This window comes from Perca flavescens, chromosome 20, assembly GCF_004354835.1.
Source record: "Perca flavescens isolate YP-PL-M2 chromosome 20, PFLA_1.0, whole genome shotgun sequence".
Lineage (NCBI taxonomy): Eukaryota > Metazoa > Chordata > Actinopteri > Perciformes > Percidae > Perca > Perca flavescens.
Window position 1 is genome coordinate 11,871,474 of NC_041350.1, and position 17,703 is coordinate 11,889,176.

Below are 17,703 nucleotides of genomic sequence, written 5' to 3' on the forward strand. Positions count from 1 at the left end.
CTTTATGTGGAGATTTACGTGAGCTTTCCTTGCATGTGAGCGAAGAACTGTGTTTACTAAAGCTGTACTTTAAGTGGGATACTTCCTTTTTTTTAGAGGCTGGCCAAGTGTTTAAGGACATTTATAAGCTGCATGTATGTAAACATGCATGCATATAGGCTCCATGTACTGCAGTATGTGTCTAAACAGCGTTTGATTTTACCTGATGGATAGTTTATTTAGCCGTCCAGACTGTGGTCCTGTGTTTACAGGGCTCTGATGTAGGTCTGTGACCTGATGCCGACAGCCTCCCCACTTTATCCCGCCATCTACAGCCGGTCGTCTGGCTCCACTCTGCTCTGCTAGAGACGAGAATGTATGTTTGTCCCACTCAACAGTGTGATGAGAATACTAAAGCCCTTCTGGTGAATCCCCATGTTCATTTTCATTTTTAAACAGAAAGAAATTGCTTTCCTGCTTTCCTCGTCTAATGCATTTGTAATGTGGTTTGGATTTGCTGCGGCACAAAAGGTCACTCCTAATAAGCAATGCAGTCGTAAAATTAGTTTTAAACAAGTTAATCCTCCTCTTCTGGTAGAGAGGGATAATCCTGCTTGTTTTGTAGTTCAGTTTTACTTGTTTCAGACATTTTCTTTAAGTGTCAGTATGTTGAAACAATGGATGTCAGCAGCTTGCTACATGAAAAGCAAGTTGATGATTATCTCCTACTAACGTGGACATTTTTGCGCCACGTTGAATGACCTTCCACGTTTTTAGATGACGTTCTTGCCAGGTAAAATCCATCCTGAGCACTTACCGCAGGCAGTCTTTCAGACCTGCCAATGTGGTAAAAGAAAGGCTTTAATATGGTATGTAATTGCCTCAGGTAATGACCCCTAATGCCTAGCTGCTCCTTTGTTATCTATCTTAACCTTGACCACAATGAGCAAATGCACCAGACAGGCTGAGACTAGCCCTAGCAACCTCTAATCAAAGCATCATCTTGGCTTCCGCCTGTCAATTTGTCACAGTTCACAGCTTTAGCAGACATGACTGATTTATTAACGGTGCAGAAAGTGCTGAGCAATTACCAACAGTTGCTATGACCCGGTCGTTACCTTATTTCGTATTTCTCACCTACTTATTATTTTGTTTGACACGTTTGTTTCCTTGTGTAATCAGTCAGGTGCTCTTCTAACCTGTACGGTGAAGAGAATAATGCTCATGAATTCGATCAAAGCGGGCTGAGTGATTCATGTCCTGTTTGGCCTGACTGTGATTGACACTTTGGCCCTTAATAGGCCATAAAAGAAGAGACATTGCCAGTTGGAGCGCTAGTTTACCATGAACATATGGCTCGCCTTGGCATAGGGAGATAACATTTTAATTACCATATCCATTAGCGTCAACCTGTCCTCTGGCTTTGCAAGCTTAAATCATATGCTGGTGATCCATCAGCTCACGCAGTGCCAACACATTTCTGAAAAAAGTTTTTAGACTTGCAGTGGGTAAAAGTGGCTCCAGGGCTGGGTGCGGGGTGCTGTATACCCAGGGTGGGGGAGGCCACAAGGGCAAAGTCCCTCCGGCGTCAGAGCTCCTCCAGAATGCAGAGGGGGATTAATGCATGTCTGTGGCAGTGATGGATGGGAAGGACACACACACACACACACACACACACACACACACACACACACACACACACACACACACACACACACACACACACACACACAGAGTGTTTGGCCCTCCTCTGCAACAGTATGTGCCAGCTTAGCAGGTGTGTGTGCAGTTCTTGTGTTTGTGTCTGCTGGGACAAAGCCAGACATAGCTGGTTGCCCTACTACCCCAGATAGAGCTGTATTCACCAGCCACATGTCATTTTGATAAAAAGGCACAGCTAGTTCACGTCTGGGGCACTTTGAGCGACTTCTCCTTTTTCAAATCGCAGATGAATCGATTTCTGCTCCTCAATAGATTATTTTTTTTCTTCCCTTCTTGCTGTTGAGTCCGGTGATTGATGCCGCATGTGCGTGTTTGTGGTTTTGAATGTGTAGGCCTATGTGTGAATCTTCTGCTTTCTGTACGAGACCATCGATCACTGTACATGTACACTTCTACTTGCTGCTTCTAATCCCCAGCACTTCATTGTTTCCGTGAAACCTCTGGTGATTCTGTGTGACCTCTAGCAGTTGGCTCCATGTGACTGATGTTGCACTGCAATGGTCAATGATCACTGATGGATCACCTTAGGGAGCCTGGAGTGTGTCTGGCATGACTGCCGCAGTACACTACAGCGGCTATAGCTATGGTAATGAGTGCACGAGTCGCGGGCTGATCGTATTAATCACTAGAGCTCACACCACGGAGCGAGTGACAGATTATCCTGCAGCGCACAAAGGACAGCCACAGTCAATTCCTGTGGAGATAATACAGTTTGCGAATTGGTTTAATGCAGGTGTGTTATGCAGGTGTTCACACTCTCATGCGCAAAATATAGAAAGTCACTGTAAACGTTTGCAAAAAGTTGAGGAGGAGAAAAAGTTTTTGTTGATGATGCCTGAGATTCAAACTGACCCCTCTGAAGGTTAACAACTAATGTTATTCTTTTTTTCCCCTCTTCTTCGCCTCAAATGCACTTTTCTCTCCCTATCTCTTATCGGCGGAGAGATAGGTATCTTTCCTTCCCCTTTGTGCGAGGAAGCTGTCTTACCGGGCAGGCTGGGTGTGTGCTTGTTTTCCCAGGAGCCTGCAGCTCTCTTATCTGACCCCGTGGCTGCTAATGACTCTGGATTCATATGCACTGCCTGTCACATTTTTTTGTGTGTGTGTGTGTGTGTGTGTGTGTGTGTGTGTGTGTGTTTTTTCTATCCAGCTAAAGTGTGTGAATATCAGTCAGCCTGAAAGCCACATACTGTAGCTCTGGATCAAGTTTAAGTGTGTGTGTCTATGTGCGCATCTGTGTCTTCTTCCTTCACAAATTTAACCCTCAAAATGACCTCCTTCTGTCCATTTAAGCTGCTTAATTAGCAGAGAAGCTGATGGAAAACTGATTTGCACCTGCAGTTTTCCAGCTGTTTTTTTTTTTTTTTTTTTTTTTTAGATCACACACACTAGTGAGCAGCATACGGGTACTGACACCCCCTTGAGGATTTTCTGAGTCAGTGTCTCCCATAAACAAAGCATCAGGAAGATGTTTAAACCACATTTCCCATTTTAGATTTCTACACTGCCACTGTCCGCAGAGAACAAACCCTCTGAGTGAGGATCTCTCACACGTCTCCTCTTTTGTGAGCAGGGAGCCTGCATGGGCCGACACATCCTGGTTAATTTAGAGTGGGGAGTGTCTGACTCTGTGCTTTGGGCTGTCTTGTTTGACTGGAGCCCCAATCTGTAGAAAATGAACTGAGCTAACAGCAGGGGATGCTGGCAGAAAATAGAGATTTCACTGTATGGCACAGAGGGATAAGGAGGCGGAGAAGGATGAATAGGGGATATATAGTGGGGGTGGATAACCTTTTGAATATCTCAAAACATGAGAAACACATTTTTATTACAATTTAATTCCCTGATTTTTTTTTTTTTTTTTTTTACATTCAGATGTAGGAATATTTTGAAAAACACCTTCTGTTGAAAGTAAACTTTTTACTGTGGGTCAGTTTATATCAAGGCAGTTTTTATTTTTTTTTATATATATATGCAAAGATGTTGTTCAGTTTAAAAAAATAATTATATTTCTACACATAATTAAATCCCAGTAGCTGAATCTTTAAAGAGATGGAGTGAGTTCTAGGGGTGAAAGCCAACCACCAAACAAAAGACTTGACCTTTCACTCTGACTTAAAGCATTCCATCTTAAGTGAATTCCATCAGTCTACACCCCCGATCCCTCCGACCATCTAGTTCTTATTTCCACTGCATTTCTAGACCCTTAAATCCATGCTTCTGAGTGAGGCGGTCTACTAATCTCTGCTAAAATGAGCAATTAACATCAATTTATTTCCTCCCAACGGACGCTTCGTTCACAAATTGCCGCAGACTGCAGTCCCCAGTGAGCAGGATAATCAATGGCATCAAACCATAAACGGCCTCCAGCTATGACAGTGGCTCCATCATGCTGTTTAAGAGGGAGACAAGAAATATTAGCATGCAGACTGGAAACTCCTATTTCTCCCTCTGACTCACTCCCCAACTCTCTTTCTCCACACCATCCGTCAGCCACATGAGTATCACTTGACCAGTGTGAGTTTTTCATCAGAGATGGATTATTGCAAGTAATCTGTCTGAGAATAAATGTGACACAGTTTATGCTACATAAAACTTGTTTACCACAAGTAGGATGCATCTCTCTGAGAGGCCTGAGTTACTGAAAACATGAAGTGCTGCAGAGCCATAATTGTGCTGGATACATACAGACATTGTGGTTGCAAATTGGAGGAGAGGATTTCTGTGGGTGACTTGATTTTGGGCCGACGGACTGAAGGGCCATCGTGAGTCATCTTAGACCTCCGACCGTATCAGTGGGGATTCTAAGTGTTTGAAAGCTTTATCCCAAAGCAAAGCTCTGCTGATAAGCTCTTTGAAACTTGTGTCACTGTGCATACAACATGCTCCCGTTTTTCCTTCACGTAAAAGCCTGATAGATCCGCTTTTTCTTTGTATTTCCTGTTTTGCTTGGTAACTCCTGAGTATGATACACATGGGCAAAATAGAACATATTGGTAAAGAATGAATTATCATGATGTAGAGCAGTATGACCTTAAGCTTCCACTACCAAGTTCGGCATCAGTTTAGCAGTTGAAGAAATTTCGTTGATGTGTGCAGTCAGTTGCTCAGAGCTTAGGGATTTAATTTGGCTCTGGAGAGCTTGTTGCGGCCTTAATTGATCCTAATTAGTGGTCAGATCACTTGGCCATGTGGAATTAGAACCGGCACCTGCTCTGTATGAATATGCATCACAGCGGTCCCTCCCTGCCTTCTCTTTCTTTCTCAGCGCCTCACTATTTTCATGCCTCTCAATCCCTCCGAGCGTGTTGTTGACCACCCTTTTAGCTCCATCTATAGCTGGACAAAGGGCTTTGAGAGGAGCTCAGACTAGGCCATGAGGACTATTGTGTTGTTAACAATGTTGTTTAGCTCTAATATTGTGCCCCGGAGCTGATGTCTCTATGTCAAGCAGAAGGCTGATGGAAGACTATTCCACAGCTGCTCATACAGCGTGGCATGGTCGTGACCTTCAATAGCTATTCAGGCCGAGATGAATTTCTAAAGAAGAACCCCGATTGAGCCATTCTAGTTTACATGGGCTCTCATGTTTTCCAATTGTAGGAGTGATGTCCCTGAACACCAATAACACTCAGATCCTCTGGAATAAACAACTGGCCCGCGAGAGCGTTGAGAGCAGCTTTAGGAACAGTCTGGCACATTTGGTACAGTTCTGATGCCATGTTGTGTTCTGGTGTGGCTTTCTGAATGGGTCCAGTTTGACTGTGTGACCACAGCTATGTGAACCGTGGACAAATAGAGGCATGCGTGTGTTTTTTTTTTTTTTTTTTTTTTTTTTTTTTTTTTAAGAACGATGACTGTCTCACGTTCTTCTCCGCTGAGATACAGTAAAACACTTTGAGTGCATTTCAGAAATTCTAATTCCAGAGAAGGCTTTGACTCATTTGCTTGCATTTTAATTAGCTCCTCAAAATGAGATGCACATTTGGCTCCTCTGGCCCATAAAAACGTTTAAACAACTTAGCCATGTCGCTAACTCTGTTTCCCCTGTGTAATTTCCTCCTTTTTCTTTTTTTTTTTTTTTTTTTTACACACACACACACACACACACACACACACACACACACACACACACACACACACACACACAATTTCTGCCTCCCCAGTAGCTGGCTCCCTCCCCATCCTCCTCCTTGGGTCATTGTGGTATTTAGGGTCAGACAAGAGCTCCAGTCATTGCGCCCTCCCCAGTGCCTCCCCAAGCAGCATTGCAGCCATTATACGCCAGCTTGTCTGGCCCAATCGCCTCAAACAGCTATGGAAAACCGCCTTGGCTGTAACAAGCCCTGCATCCTCCTCCTAGCCAACGGAAAAGCAGGATATAGGAAAAACAACACCGTGGAGTAGTGGAGCCCTTTTTGCAGTGGATGAGAGCTATAAAACATCCTTCTCTTTCTGAGAGAGCTCTTCTGTTGAGAACTTTTCACTTTTTCCTCCCTGCTCTCCTGCTTTTACTCTTGGTGCTTCGTTACCCAGGGATACCCGGGAGGGCTGTGATTCGCTGCTGCCTTGAAGCCGGGAGGGAGTTTCCATGTGTCCTCCAGTGTGTCTGGGCATGTGAGTCAGATGTGGTGCGTGTGTTGCTTTAAGACACAACTAGCCTTCACAGGGAGAATCCACTTTGGGATCAGAGAACACCAGCTAGATTTCCCCTTTGCAAGCTGTTCAAAGAGCTTTTAGATGAAAGCCCGTGCCACAGAGGTAAGGGATGTTATGGGCTCTGTGTTTTATCTTTCACTCCCTTTTTGTTTCCCCTTTTTACTGGATTAAGAGAACGCTGAGGTGAAGAGGTTGCATTGTGGTTCCTATTGTCCAGATCCACAGGTGTGGGTTACTCTGTGTGTTTGAATGTGGGAGTGCTGTTTAGATTCCACCTGTAGCTGTTAGATAGCAAGTTGTGCTTAGTGTTTATCTCTAGTGTGTGGTCTGCGTTGCTGTATAAGCCTGCCACGTGTAGCCTTGTATGCAGATGCAACAAAGTGACTCATCACAATCTCAAACTTTATCACTGTGGTGCGTTTCAGGGTTGTCAGCATAACGAACATGACGCGTTCACTCATGAGAATAACTGAGTTTGACAACCTTACCACCACCTCGTCTGAACTTTGTATTTCATGCTGAACTCTCTGGATACTCGCTCAGTGGTATCCCATTGTATGAAAGTGTTTGGAAACGTTTTTATTTTCTTGGCATCACTCTGGAATGGCAGTGGCATACGTGTATAAATCTTTCAGAAGGCTGCCATGCCATTTTTTTTTTGTCGGGAGACAGAGGCAGAGCTTCTAAATGTATAATAAAAAAGTCCAAAAGACACTTAACAAGCACTTTGATGGATGTTTGGTGGCTTTGGCTGATTCCACCACACAGTAATATGGGCTTTCAGCGAGTGATTCATAGATTTACATTTCTCCTCACAAGCAAACAACCGCATAATACTTTAAATCTGTTTCATATGACAACAACTCAGCAGGAGACGGCCTAGTCTTCGGCTCCACTATTTTCTCTTCTCTTCACTTCCTGTTGTTTTTTTTGTTTTTTTTGTCCTGTAAGAACTAAGTGTGGTTGTTTTGCATAAGTTTGAATTTAAGCTGCGCCTTAAAAGAGTGGAGCTTTAAGGACACTGCTCCTTTAAGAGCTCAGTTGTCACGGCGCCAGAGGAAAGTGATAAGAGACAAGTCCCATGGGCTGTGATTTGACAGGAGGAAGGCAGTGTGGTTGTGTTAACAGTCACTTCTAATAACAAATGACCTCATAGTTCCTTAGTTCACAGCATAATAATTCTAAAGCACGAATCCTTGCTGGTACTTAATTTTGTATATTATTTTCCACTTTATTTGCACTGTTGATTTATGCTCATCACAGCACATCGTTGGCCTATATTTTCACCATTGGGGGGGGAAAAGTCCCAGCAAGATTTCTGTATCTCAAAGGTTAAAAAACTGCAGTGACAGCATCATGATATTACTGTGAGGCTAAGTTCTCTGGGGAATGGCCCTGTGTTTCACACTGCTGTGTCAATAGTTTGTTCCTGCAGCTTTGGTTATCAAGTTTCGATTCAAGGACACGAGGGTCAGAATTGCAAACGTAGTTCTTCAGACTTTGACGGAGGTTGTAGCTCCTGTTCACCAAATGCACGGTGGTCTTCATGTAGGAAAAAGGCGGTTTCTTCCATAACAATGCCTTTATGCACCTACTGTGTTTATACCGTGTCGAGGCGTGGCCCATTCCTCGCAGTTCGCCCTAGCTGCAGACCCAAGACCCACACGGTGCCAGACTAAACATGGAGCTTACGTAGGAGTCCTCCAGGGGCAGCTTGAGAAGAAATGCCAGGTCATGGGGTGTGTCGAGGAGCGTTAGGGTGGCCGTGGTTCCTTGGCCCCTGAGCAGATGGCCTGTAGGAAGCCTATTGATGAGAACAGAGGACTAAGGGGAAGAGGGAGGGAGAGTTCAGACTGGGCGCAGTGGTTTGCAACTAAAAGGAAGACTTGTCTGTCTTGTTGTTCTCCCAAAACAGTCGCACAATACTGCAGTTCAAGTTGCAGCAGAAGGCGAGGGTGTGTGTCTTTAGGCGTGTGTGTTACGCCTTTTTAGTCTTTCATACCCACAACCCTCCTCTGTGAGAATGAAGTTTGCGAGAAAAGCGCTAAAAGAAAAGCAGTCACTGTGACAAGTTGGACAACCAGCTTAATGCTGACTGAAAGGTACTAATAATCGTTTTACCCTTTACTTTCTAGCTACTAGATGCAAGACAAATTGAATAAGAAACATGCCCGTTTTCCTGCAGGTGTTTTAAGAAAATGCTTAGAGTTGGATCAGTCTTGTACAGTTGACCATGCATCCATAAGCAGTATCAGCTTGGATTTGTCTAGGGTCCATCCATGTGAACCCTGGCCCCAGTTCAACTAGTAAGACATACCTGGAAATAATCAGTGTGTTACTGGCATAAAGCGGCTTGGATAGGTGGTTTCAGGGTTATAGTGCCAAGACCATTCCTCTCAGTATTGGTACTGCTTTAACTTATGACGAGCGAAGCAAGTGTTTGGTTAATCCTCTGATCAGCTCAGAGTGCTGGTTCAAGTTCATTACCAGGCCTCTGGCCAAGATTCCACTGTACTTTCAAGTGCTCATTCTAAACAAAGAAGGAGAGAATAATTTTCTTGTGTGGCTTCTTGTTACATTTGATTTTTTTTTTTTTTTTTTTTTTTTTTTTAACATTAGTCTGGATCTTTGCCCTGTCCTTAAACGTCGGGATCTAGCACCTCATATGTTTTACATTTAAAAGATTCTAGTCCCCCTGGAATTTCCCACGTAACTTCATGTTTTAAACGCACTCATTTACTGTAGTCCATTTAGTCAGATAACACGATTTAATCTCACAACACAGTCAAGGTGCATTCAAGCAGGAGCAGATGAACTCTTAATGCTGCAGATCACTTAATCCTTAAGGTTAGGGCTTTTGGCAGGGGGTGTTTACACTGTAACCTTACACATTCTTTACGTGTGCTGTGAGGCTTAGTGGAGTTAACACTATTTTGAAAGCCTTCCTGGAGTGTGAGCTACATGAATGTAAGTGGGTTATATTTTACACACAAGACAGTCACACTGCTTCGCAGAAGATGCCTGGTGCCTTTTGCAAAGGGTGCTCCTCAGCCGTTTCTGGTTTATGATCTTGCCCTCGGACAAATTTGGCGGTGACGAGTGGAAGGAAAAAAAAAGGAGCAAGCTAGGATTCCAAGGTTTAAAAATAAACAGACGGGTAAACTGTAGCCGGCTTTCAAAAACGTTCCCAACCCCGATCAAAGACGACGTCATTTACTTGCGGGGAGGTGGAAAAATGCTACGAATGTTTGGTTTGGATGGCCGATTTGAGGAGAGATTTGGGGGGTGGAGTGACTTATTTTAAACTAGTATGATACTGTAGAGCCAGGCTGGCACTACTGTACTGTGCTGTCTTGTGTAGTAAAAAGCTCGGTTGATGTGATACTACTGGGAACTTGGTTGGAGTGTTGTTTGATACTTTAGGGCTGCATCTGAAATCCGTTTTTTTTTCTTCCAAACCTGCCAATAAGATCAATCATGTTTTGAGAAAATCTCAAGTAAAATCTCAGATGCTGTTTCTGTATTGCGTATTGCCTGGCTTTGTTTATCTCCGTGAGAAACAAGTATGGCTGCCTACTAAACACTGTCTTCTACCAAATGCTGCGGATCAGGTCTACTCTTTAACTGGCACACCTGTTGTCAAACACGGAGCTTATTACAGTAAATTACAGTCCTGTAGAAAGAGACTGGGTACTAAGTCAACTTCTCTCTCTGTGTTTCAGATGAGCCAGACGACAAAGGGATGAGTTTATGTGAGCAATGAGGCGGCGGGAACCTTGCACATAAGAGCTCCAATCTGAGAAGAAACTTTCAGACAGGTGAGTCTGTGGCCTTCATATCTAATTGTTAATATTATTATACTTGATTGAATTTAAAATGTGTCCCTGGAATACACAGTCAAATCTGTCAATTCTCGTTTCACCATAGCTAACAACTAGAGATGGATGTTCAGATATATTGGTCCTTTCAAATGGTCATTATTGAAACCTGTTTCTTTTAGTACGGCACATTCACCTAGGGTATGTCTCGGTCTCTTACCACCAACAGTGTCCCAGCGCTTTATCTGTTATAGCATTATTCCTGTAATGAAATGTCTTTCTGGTCACGGCTCTCCGTCACTAATGTAAGAGTGCTGTGGACAGCCTGGAAGTGATTTCACATTGTCCTAAACTCTTTCACACAAAACAACCATGAGAGCCTGTTCCTCTGACTTGACCTTTCTATAGAAAGAATGGAAGAATGTAGTAAAATGAGAGACCATACAGATTAATGACCAGATGTGATAGAATTACTTATAGCTATTCTCTTTAAGAGACATAAGGAAGATATTAGACCTGCTGCTGTTTTACCCTGGAAACAGTCACTGTGAATTTAACCATTATGTGTCTACGTATGGTTTCATGGGAGTGTAGTCATTATTGTTTGAGTAATAATTTAATTTTATGTCTCTGATGAGCTGGCATTAAGTCATACCATGTCATATGCCGTATGTGTGACGACCGTGAATTTTCCAGTAGCATAATGCCGATGACATTATGGTTTTGTTTCCCTTTTTTATTTTCTCCAGGCAGCAATGGGGAATTCAGAGAGCCAATATAGCATCCAGGGCCCCAAAGGCACCAGCTTTGTCTTCCCTGGGAAACCTAAGCCATACTCACTGAAGCTACGCACAGCCAAAGATGACGCTTTATCGCCCCATACTTGGTGGAAAAGTGCCCCGGTGGGCTCAGGGTACAAGGCCAGGTGTGTTGGCCGTGGCTGTCTGTCCCCTCCTAAAAGCCGTCCGCCTTACTCCCCACGGCACTGTGACTACGTCTCAAAGGGGACGAGGGGCAGCCCGAGTGAGCATCGCTGGCATCGATCGCCTGGATGTGGTATACGAAGGCGGCATATGTCAGATGAGTATGAAGATAATCCATACGGGGCTGATCTTAATAGGAGCACCCTGAATGGAAACAGTGATGAGCATGAGGCTTTAGAGGAACAGAGCAGCCCACGGGTGGTGATCAAGAAGGATGGCAGTCTCAGGGTGGAGTTCACCAACACCTCGGGCAATCCCCTCCTCCTGGACGAGGCTTCTGGCCCCGTACAACTGCTCAAGTTCTCTCCCAACCTGGAGTCTGCCTCCACTCCCAGTCTGCCTGGTTCAAGTGGTAGTAGGCAGGACAGCCACCGCAGCGGTCCGCCGCCGGCCTCTACCTCCTCTACGGCGAGGACCAGCAAGGGAAGCTCACTGAGCTCTGATGGCTCCTGGTATGACTCTCCCTGGGGGCCCAGCACAGAGCTGTGTGAGCAGGACCAACCTTGCGCTGCCAGCAGGACGCTAGTCCACTCCCCCAGCCACCAGCTTGACTCCTTCACTGAACAGTCTCCCCCTGTGTCCATCACGGACCTCTACAAGGACTCCACAATGGCTGCCACCTTTCCCACAGCCAGGGACCTGTCCTCCCACTTACAACAGCCTCCACCAGGCCAGAGGGCACACAGAGCCTCTTTTGCATCGGTCTTGGATGTGCCACTGGAGGAAGAATCTCCCGAGGCCTGCCAGTACTCATCATACACCCTGCCCTGTCGCAGGCCCAAAGCTCACACCATGAGCGAGGATCTGGACCAGTATCCTAACCAGGAGCAGGCTGGACCTGATTTTGGCTTCCATAAGAAAGACTCTATCAAAAACCGCATCAGGCGCTTCAGTGACTGGACCGGAAGCCTGAGCCGCAAGAAGAGGAAGTCTCAGGTAAGCTTGGCCAGGACGGGCTCTGGGATCACATTGATTTAGTTTTGTGCTCAGCACTTTTTTTTTTTTATGATTTACACCCCTTTATCACTCACAGGGTTCATTCAGGGATCTTATCAACCCGGTATGTAAAACAATAGGTTGCGAAAATGTGGTGTTTGTAGTCGCCCCAGAACTTATAGCCCTCACAATAGATACATGTATCACCCTTTTTTATTGTGGTCTACTGTTGTTGCCTCACTACTAGTCTTTAAAGCTGCAGCTTATTAGGCAGGCGATGGCATCAGTAACAGCCACGCACAGACCGTTTCCTGTCTGGTAAGGTTTATTTGATCACGAGCCACAGTGGTGGTCTTGGCACGGCCAGGAACCTACCGCCGTCCTCTGGTCCTTAGCACCGCAACACCAGCTGTCCGGAGACCGGGCACAGTGGGGTGGCACAAAATTAAATTTGTAAGGCAGCCAGCGCTGGGTCTTGTTTGTTTTTGTGAGGATGGAACAAAGATTAAAGGTACTTGCTATTACAATGTGTAAGACATGGATCCTCCGAGGAAGAGAAGTCCAGGGCTGAGGTGCAGGGTTCATGATGACTGTATCTGGGTGGGTACATCTGAAGTATTATTGCTTACTGATTATTTGTAATTAATTTACGGTACTTGTTGCATGTTAATGTTTTTAGCTCTTTTGTTTGCAGTCAGATGTACATGTAGGCTGCAAGGGTGTTGATTAAACCAAATGGTGTGGGTCATTAGCTAAATTGAATTGCATTTTATTTAAAAAGGTTTCAAGCTAACTGATGGCTGGAAATTGCATAGAAACTGCTACACTAGCATATGAGACACAGAGCAGACAGCTGATATATTTTCCCAGTAGTAAATTGATACTTGTACCGTACAGGCAAGGGTCAGAGAAGAGGTTGAAAATAACCACAGCTTGTCTGCATGTTGCATGCACGTGATTTTTGTCCTACAAACACTACGTTCCTAATAGCTTTAATTTGATATAAAACATTTGTTGGATCTTAGCCTGAACTCATGTCCCTCTCTGTCTTTGAGGCTTGGAAGCAATTGTTTCTGCATTAATTCGTTTAGCTTTGCCTTGTAAAAGTTTTAAGAACGCTGTTTGGGCACTGCCAAGAGAATAGCTGTAAGCCTTTGAGAGGCTCTGTTCGAGTGAAACTAAATCCTAGCTGAAGATTGAACCCCCGCCCCTCTAATGTTAATGAATGACTTATGGGTGTTCTGGTTGTTGTGTGGTGCAGACTTTCTGGGCTCCCCTCCATGGTCCTTAGAGAGTAAATCTGCTAATAGGGATTGGTGTTCAGTCAGTTGGGTCTGACAACAAAATAGAACAATTGTTGTATTCAGAAGACATTTTCTTCTTTACTAGAGGAAGAATTTGTGAGCTTCTCCTTGTGCTTTAAACAGCGGATAAGGTTGAGTGAAATATATGAGATACTTTGCCTTGATGCTGTCACTCCACCCTGTAGTGACAAATACGCATTAGACTGACAGTATTCACTTTAAGTGTTGCACAGCTTTCACTTTACATTAGTAATGTCTGCCTCTAAATCTCCCGCTTGCCATAACACCATGTTAGCTATGGTGTTGGCGCTTGACTGTTAAGATTGCAGACTAGCACCCAAAGATTTACTTCAGTCTTTGTTAGTCAGAAATAAGGCTGTAAGAACACAGTTTTTACAGAAATGTGATTCATCAAAGAAAATAGAATCCATTGTCAGATCCAGGTATTGTTGACAAATTTTAACAAGTTGGACATAGATTAATTGGACAATTTAGAAAAAGAATCCGTGATTGATGCCTAAATTTCTCCTTCTTTGGGACTGACTAGGCCTGATCTTCAGACTGTATTTCCTTTGTTTTCCGGAGGCCATTTTGTTGACTGCCAAACCTCCGCGGCATATATCTCCAAGGGCTGTTCCCAGTGCCTCCTTTCAGCAGGTCAACCATAATCAGGAGCACCTCCAGCTCTGGTTCCCCTCCACCTGAACTCCATGGCTCTGTTGTGGGTTTAAAGGTCACGCCACAACCCTGGTGCCAAAGGCCAAGAACCTGCTTGTAATGAAAAGCAGCTGGAAGAGAACTGGGAGAGGGTGGGCACATTCGGGCTTTGTCAGCTAAATAAAATTAGTGAAAGCTGGAAAAGATTTTCTCAGTACACATTTTCCTATGGCTGTACTACACAAATACTGTGTATTTCATGGTGACAGGTGGACGTAATGGTTAAACAAAGGCTGCCTGTCACAACTGCAAAGGCTGCCTGTCACAACTGAACACTGTGGGTTCAAAGAGTTCATTGCTGCCTTGTAGCTAAACAGGAACCTGCAGGAATCACTAAAACATGACCTTATTTATTTGCTGTTATTTTCCATGTAAGCAAATATTTTGTATATGCTTTTAAGCACTATTCTAGTCTTTTGCGGATGATTTTGGCCCATTTGAATGGTTTGCTAATTATCAACAATAGAAATAGCATTAATAAGGATGGAGAAGACCTTGACGAAGCTGAGTGAGACACCGGAACAAACGAGGACGGAGGATGAGCTCCGGCATGACACGATATACTTTGTGTCTGCATGTGGAGAGCACTCCAATCTGTTGCCAGGGGAAGAATCAATGCTACAATCTAGTCAAGTGTAGATAGGTTGTCATTAGGCATGAAAGAGTGCAATTCAATCAAGTGTTCATTTGGGGAGTTGGGAAGCCACAGCAGACCTCAAATGACGTGAAATTGTTTGAGCCTGAAGGGTTCCAACCTCCCATGTGCCAACACAGGAAATTTGTCCCACTTTCTCAGCCCTAGCAAAAGATTTAGAGACTGTAATGCAGACTTTGAAGTAGGTACGAGTGGTTTGACTTGAGTTTTTACAAAATTTTCTCCTGCACTTTTGTGGGGCCTTGGGGCTAATTGAAAGAAACTCAGTTTGAGCTCTGCTGTATATACAGAGGTGTGTACATCTGGGAGCGAACGTGGCGTGTTTTGCATAAATATAGGTTGGAACAATAATTCTGTTCACTATTTTCGTAAATCTCCAAACCAGCCCAATACATCCAAATGTGACCAATCAATTAGACCAGAGATCTTCAACAGGGGGTCCAGGACCCCTGGGGGGGGGGGGTCCTCAGAGTTGCTGCAGGGAGGCCACCAAATTACTTGATCGATGGTTTAAAAAGAAAATATGTCTGAAAATATACATTAACATGAATCCAACATATTATTAGTAAAAAATAATCTTTTTTTTTTTTTTTTTTTAATGTACACAACATTGATGATGGGCTTACTGTCCTATATGTTAGGTAGCCATCCACAGTCAGTTAAGTTTAAGGATTAACTGTACCACATTTCACCATTAAAACATGAATATAACTATGAACATGCATGCCAACAATTTTTATTTTAAAAGCTTGGTGGTATTGTATGCACCATTAAAAAGGCATGTGTAAAGGCTTTAGGCTGCCCTACATGTTATTGTAGGCCCAGTTTAATATGCAACGCAATTTTATACAATATGTAGTAGGGGGTTCAACTAGGGGTCCTTGGCCTAAAAAAATGCTGAAGACCCCTGAATTAGACTTTTTAGTTGTCATAAAAATCTCATCTCCCCCCCCACATGGTCTGTCCTTCTTCCTCTTGCATATCTTACTCATCTCATGTTTTCTTAACTTTTTGTGCCTTATCAGGAGACCAGGTACAAGGACCTGAGCGATGCCTTCGATAGTGGGGTTGATGGCCTGACTGCAGACACCAGCTCCCCCTCTCAGGTGTCGAGCGTCCTCTGGTTCCCCGGAGCCTCCAGGGCCCAGTCATCAGGAGCCATTCACCAAACGACCAGTGACGCCCTCCGCCAGAATATCTATGAGAACTTCATGAGGGAGCTGGAGACTGGCACTGGACAGGGAGGAGGGGGAGGTGGTGAGAGGAGAGACCCATCCACGGGCACCGAAGAGGGGGAGAGCAGCAGCGAGTCGGCCGAGGGCTCCCTGGAGCAGCTGGATCTGCTGTTTGAAAAGGAGCAGGGGGTGGTCAGACGAGCCGGCTGGCTTTCTTTCAAACCCCTCATCACTCTGCACAAGGACAGGAAGCTGGAGCTGGTGACTCGCCGCAAATGGAAGCAGTACTGGGTGACCCTGAAAGGTGAGCTTGAACTTGGGAGGAGGAGGTGGTGTGCAAGCAACAATTATGCACTTTGACATTGAGTCAAAGAATGTGCTGACTTGTGGTTTTAAAATAATTCACAAGTAAGTAGATTATCCAAGTTGTAGTTCAATAATTCAGTTTTGAGGAGGTGGTGGTTCCTTTTTTGTTCGCAGGGTTTTCCTCCTAACAGCAGTCGTGTCCTTGAACACGGCATCACACTTGTCAAGAGTGATTTTCCCTTCCTCCCACCCTAAAAGCTTACAGGAAATGATGCTGTTGCTTCTCGCCAAATGGATAAAATTCAGGCCACCAATTTGTACACATGCTGCTTTTATGACACTGCTTTTAAGCATTTACTGAAGAGCACCTCCTGGAAGTTACAAAAAATAAAAGGTATAAGCAAGGACACTCTAGGGAGTATGTAAAACGTCTGTGTACTCTGGTCCTGCAGAACTTCATTTGTTAGATGTTTTCACAGGGACATTTTGTCTGTAAAACATTATGTGACGGCTATAAAAAACCCAAACTTTTACAATCTAAAGAAACTTAGCTTGATGATGTACATTTGCTTGTTTTTCTGCATTACTTACTCATGCACATTTGCATCTATCTCCTTGTCTGTATACTCCGTCTTTTTCAGGATGTACATTGCTGTTCTACGAGACTTACGGCAAAGGCTCTCCAGAGCAGGAGCTGTCTCCTCGCTACGCTCTCCTGGCCGAGGACAGCATAGTCCAGGCTGTCCCCGAGCACCCCAAAAAGGAGAATGTCTTCTGCCTCAGCAACTCGTATGGAGACGTCTACCTCTTCCAGGTGAAGCGCGTCGGTTAACACACTGCTTTTGATAGGTTCCTTTGAGATTTGGTGCTGATAATTGGGAGAGTCAAATCATCAGTGATAAATCTTATGAATGCGTTTCATGGCGTCCTGGATGACAGATGACAGACTGAAGTATGCAACATGATCTTGCAGTACATGGTTGTAGTTCAATTTTACCAGACATGGACCTTTTTAGCTTCCCTTCCTTGGAGTGTAGCATGTGAAATGACACATTTTGGCATGTGTGAGACTTGCAAGCAAAGTGCCCTAACATTCCAGCTAAGGGGTCCGACAGTACATCCTATTTGCCTGTTGTGTTTACTGACCTACATATCACTATTAAATTCATGCCTAGCGTAGGCTCTTTCCGTGTAGCCCCCTCCATTACAAGCTTCCCAGACTGCAGCATGTCGCGGTGTACAGACCTACATCTAATAAAATAGTTCTATGTGGACATAGCCCCAGAGGCAAGCAGAGAGAAAATCAGCTCTGTAGCATGAAGACCGCCTGGGTTTCATCCTTTTTGTTTCCACTCACATGGCCTGTTGAACATGAGTCATTCTCAATCTAAAGGGACTTCAACCAATTTCTCAACCAATGTGCTGCCTCCGAGTGAATCTCCTTTTAAA

The 17,703-nt window shown here is 44.3% G+C and overlaps 1 protein-coding gene across 3 annotated transcripts in view; it reads left to right on the top strand.

Annotated features, from left to right (window-relative positions):
- The window catches only part of tiam2a (TIAM Rac1 associated GEF 2a), a 78,584-nt gene that overhangs the window by 17,066 nt on the left and 43,815 nt on the right, over nt 1–17,703 (top strand). For 2 of the 3 annotated variants that reach the window (XM_028565463.1, XM_028565461.1), the window contains exons 2-5: nt 10,083–10,178; nt 10,928–12,097; nt 15,799–16,252; nt 16,896–17,068. In XM_028565463.1, coding sequence (XP_028421264.1) covers nt 10,934–12,097; nt 15,799–16,252; nt 16,896–17,068 — 1,791 coding nt within the window. In that variant the 5' untranslated portion in view covers nt 10,083–10,178; nt 10,928–10,933. Of the gene's footprint in view, nt 1–6,341; nt 6,463–10,082; nt 10,179–10,927; nt 12,098–15,798; nt 16,253–16,895; nt 17,069–17,703 lie in introns of those variants that run through there. The other variant, XM_028565462.1, reaches the window with a different exon arrangement.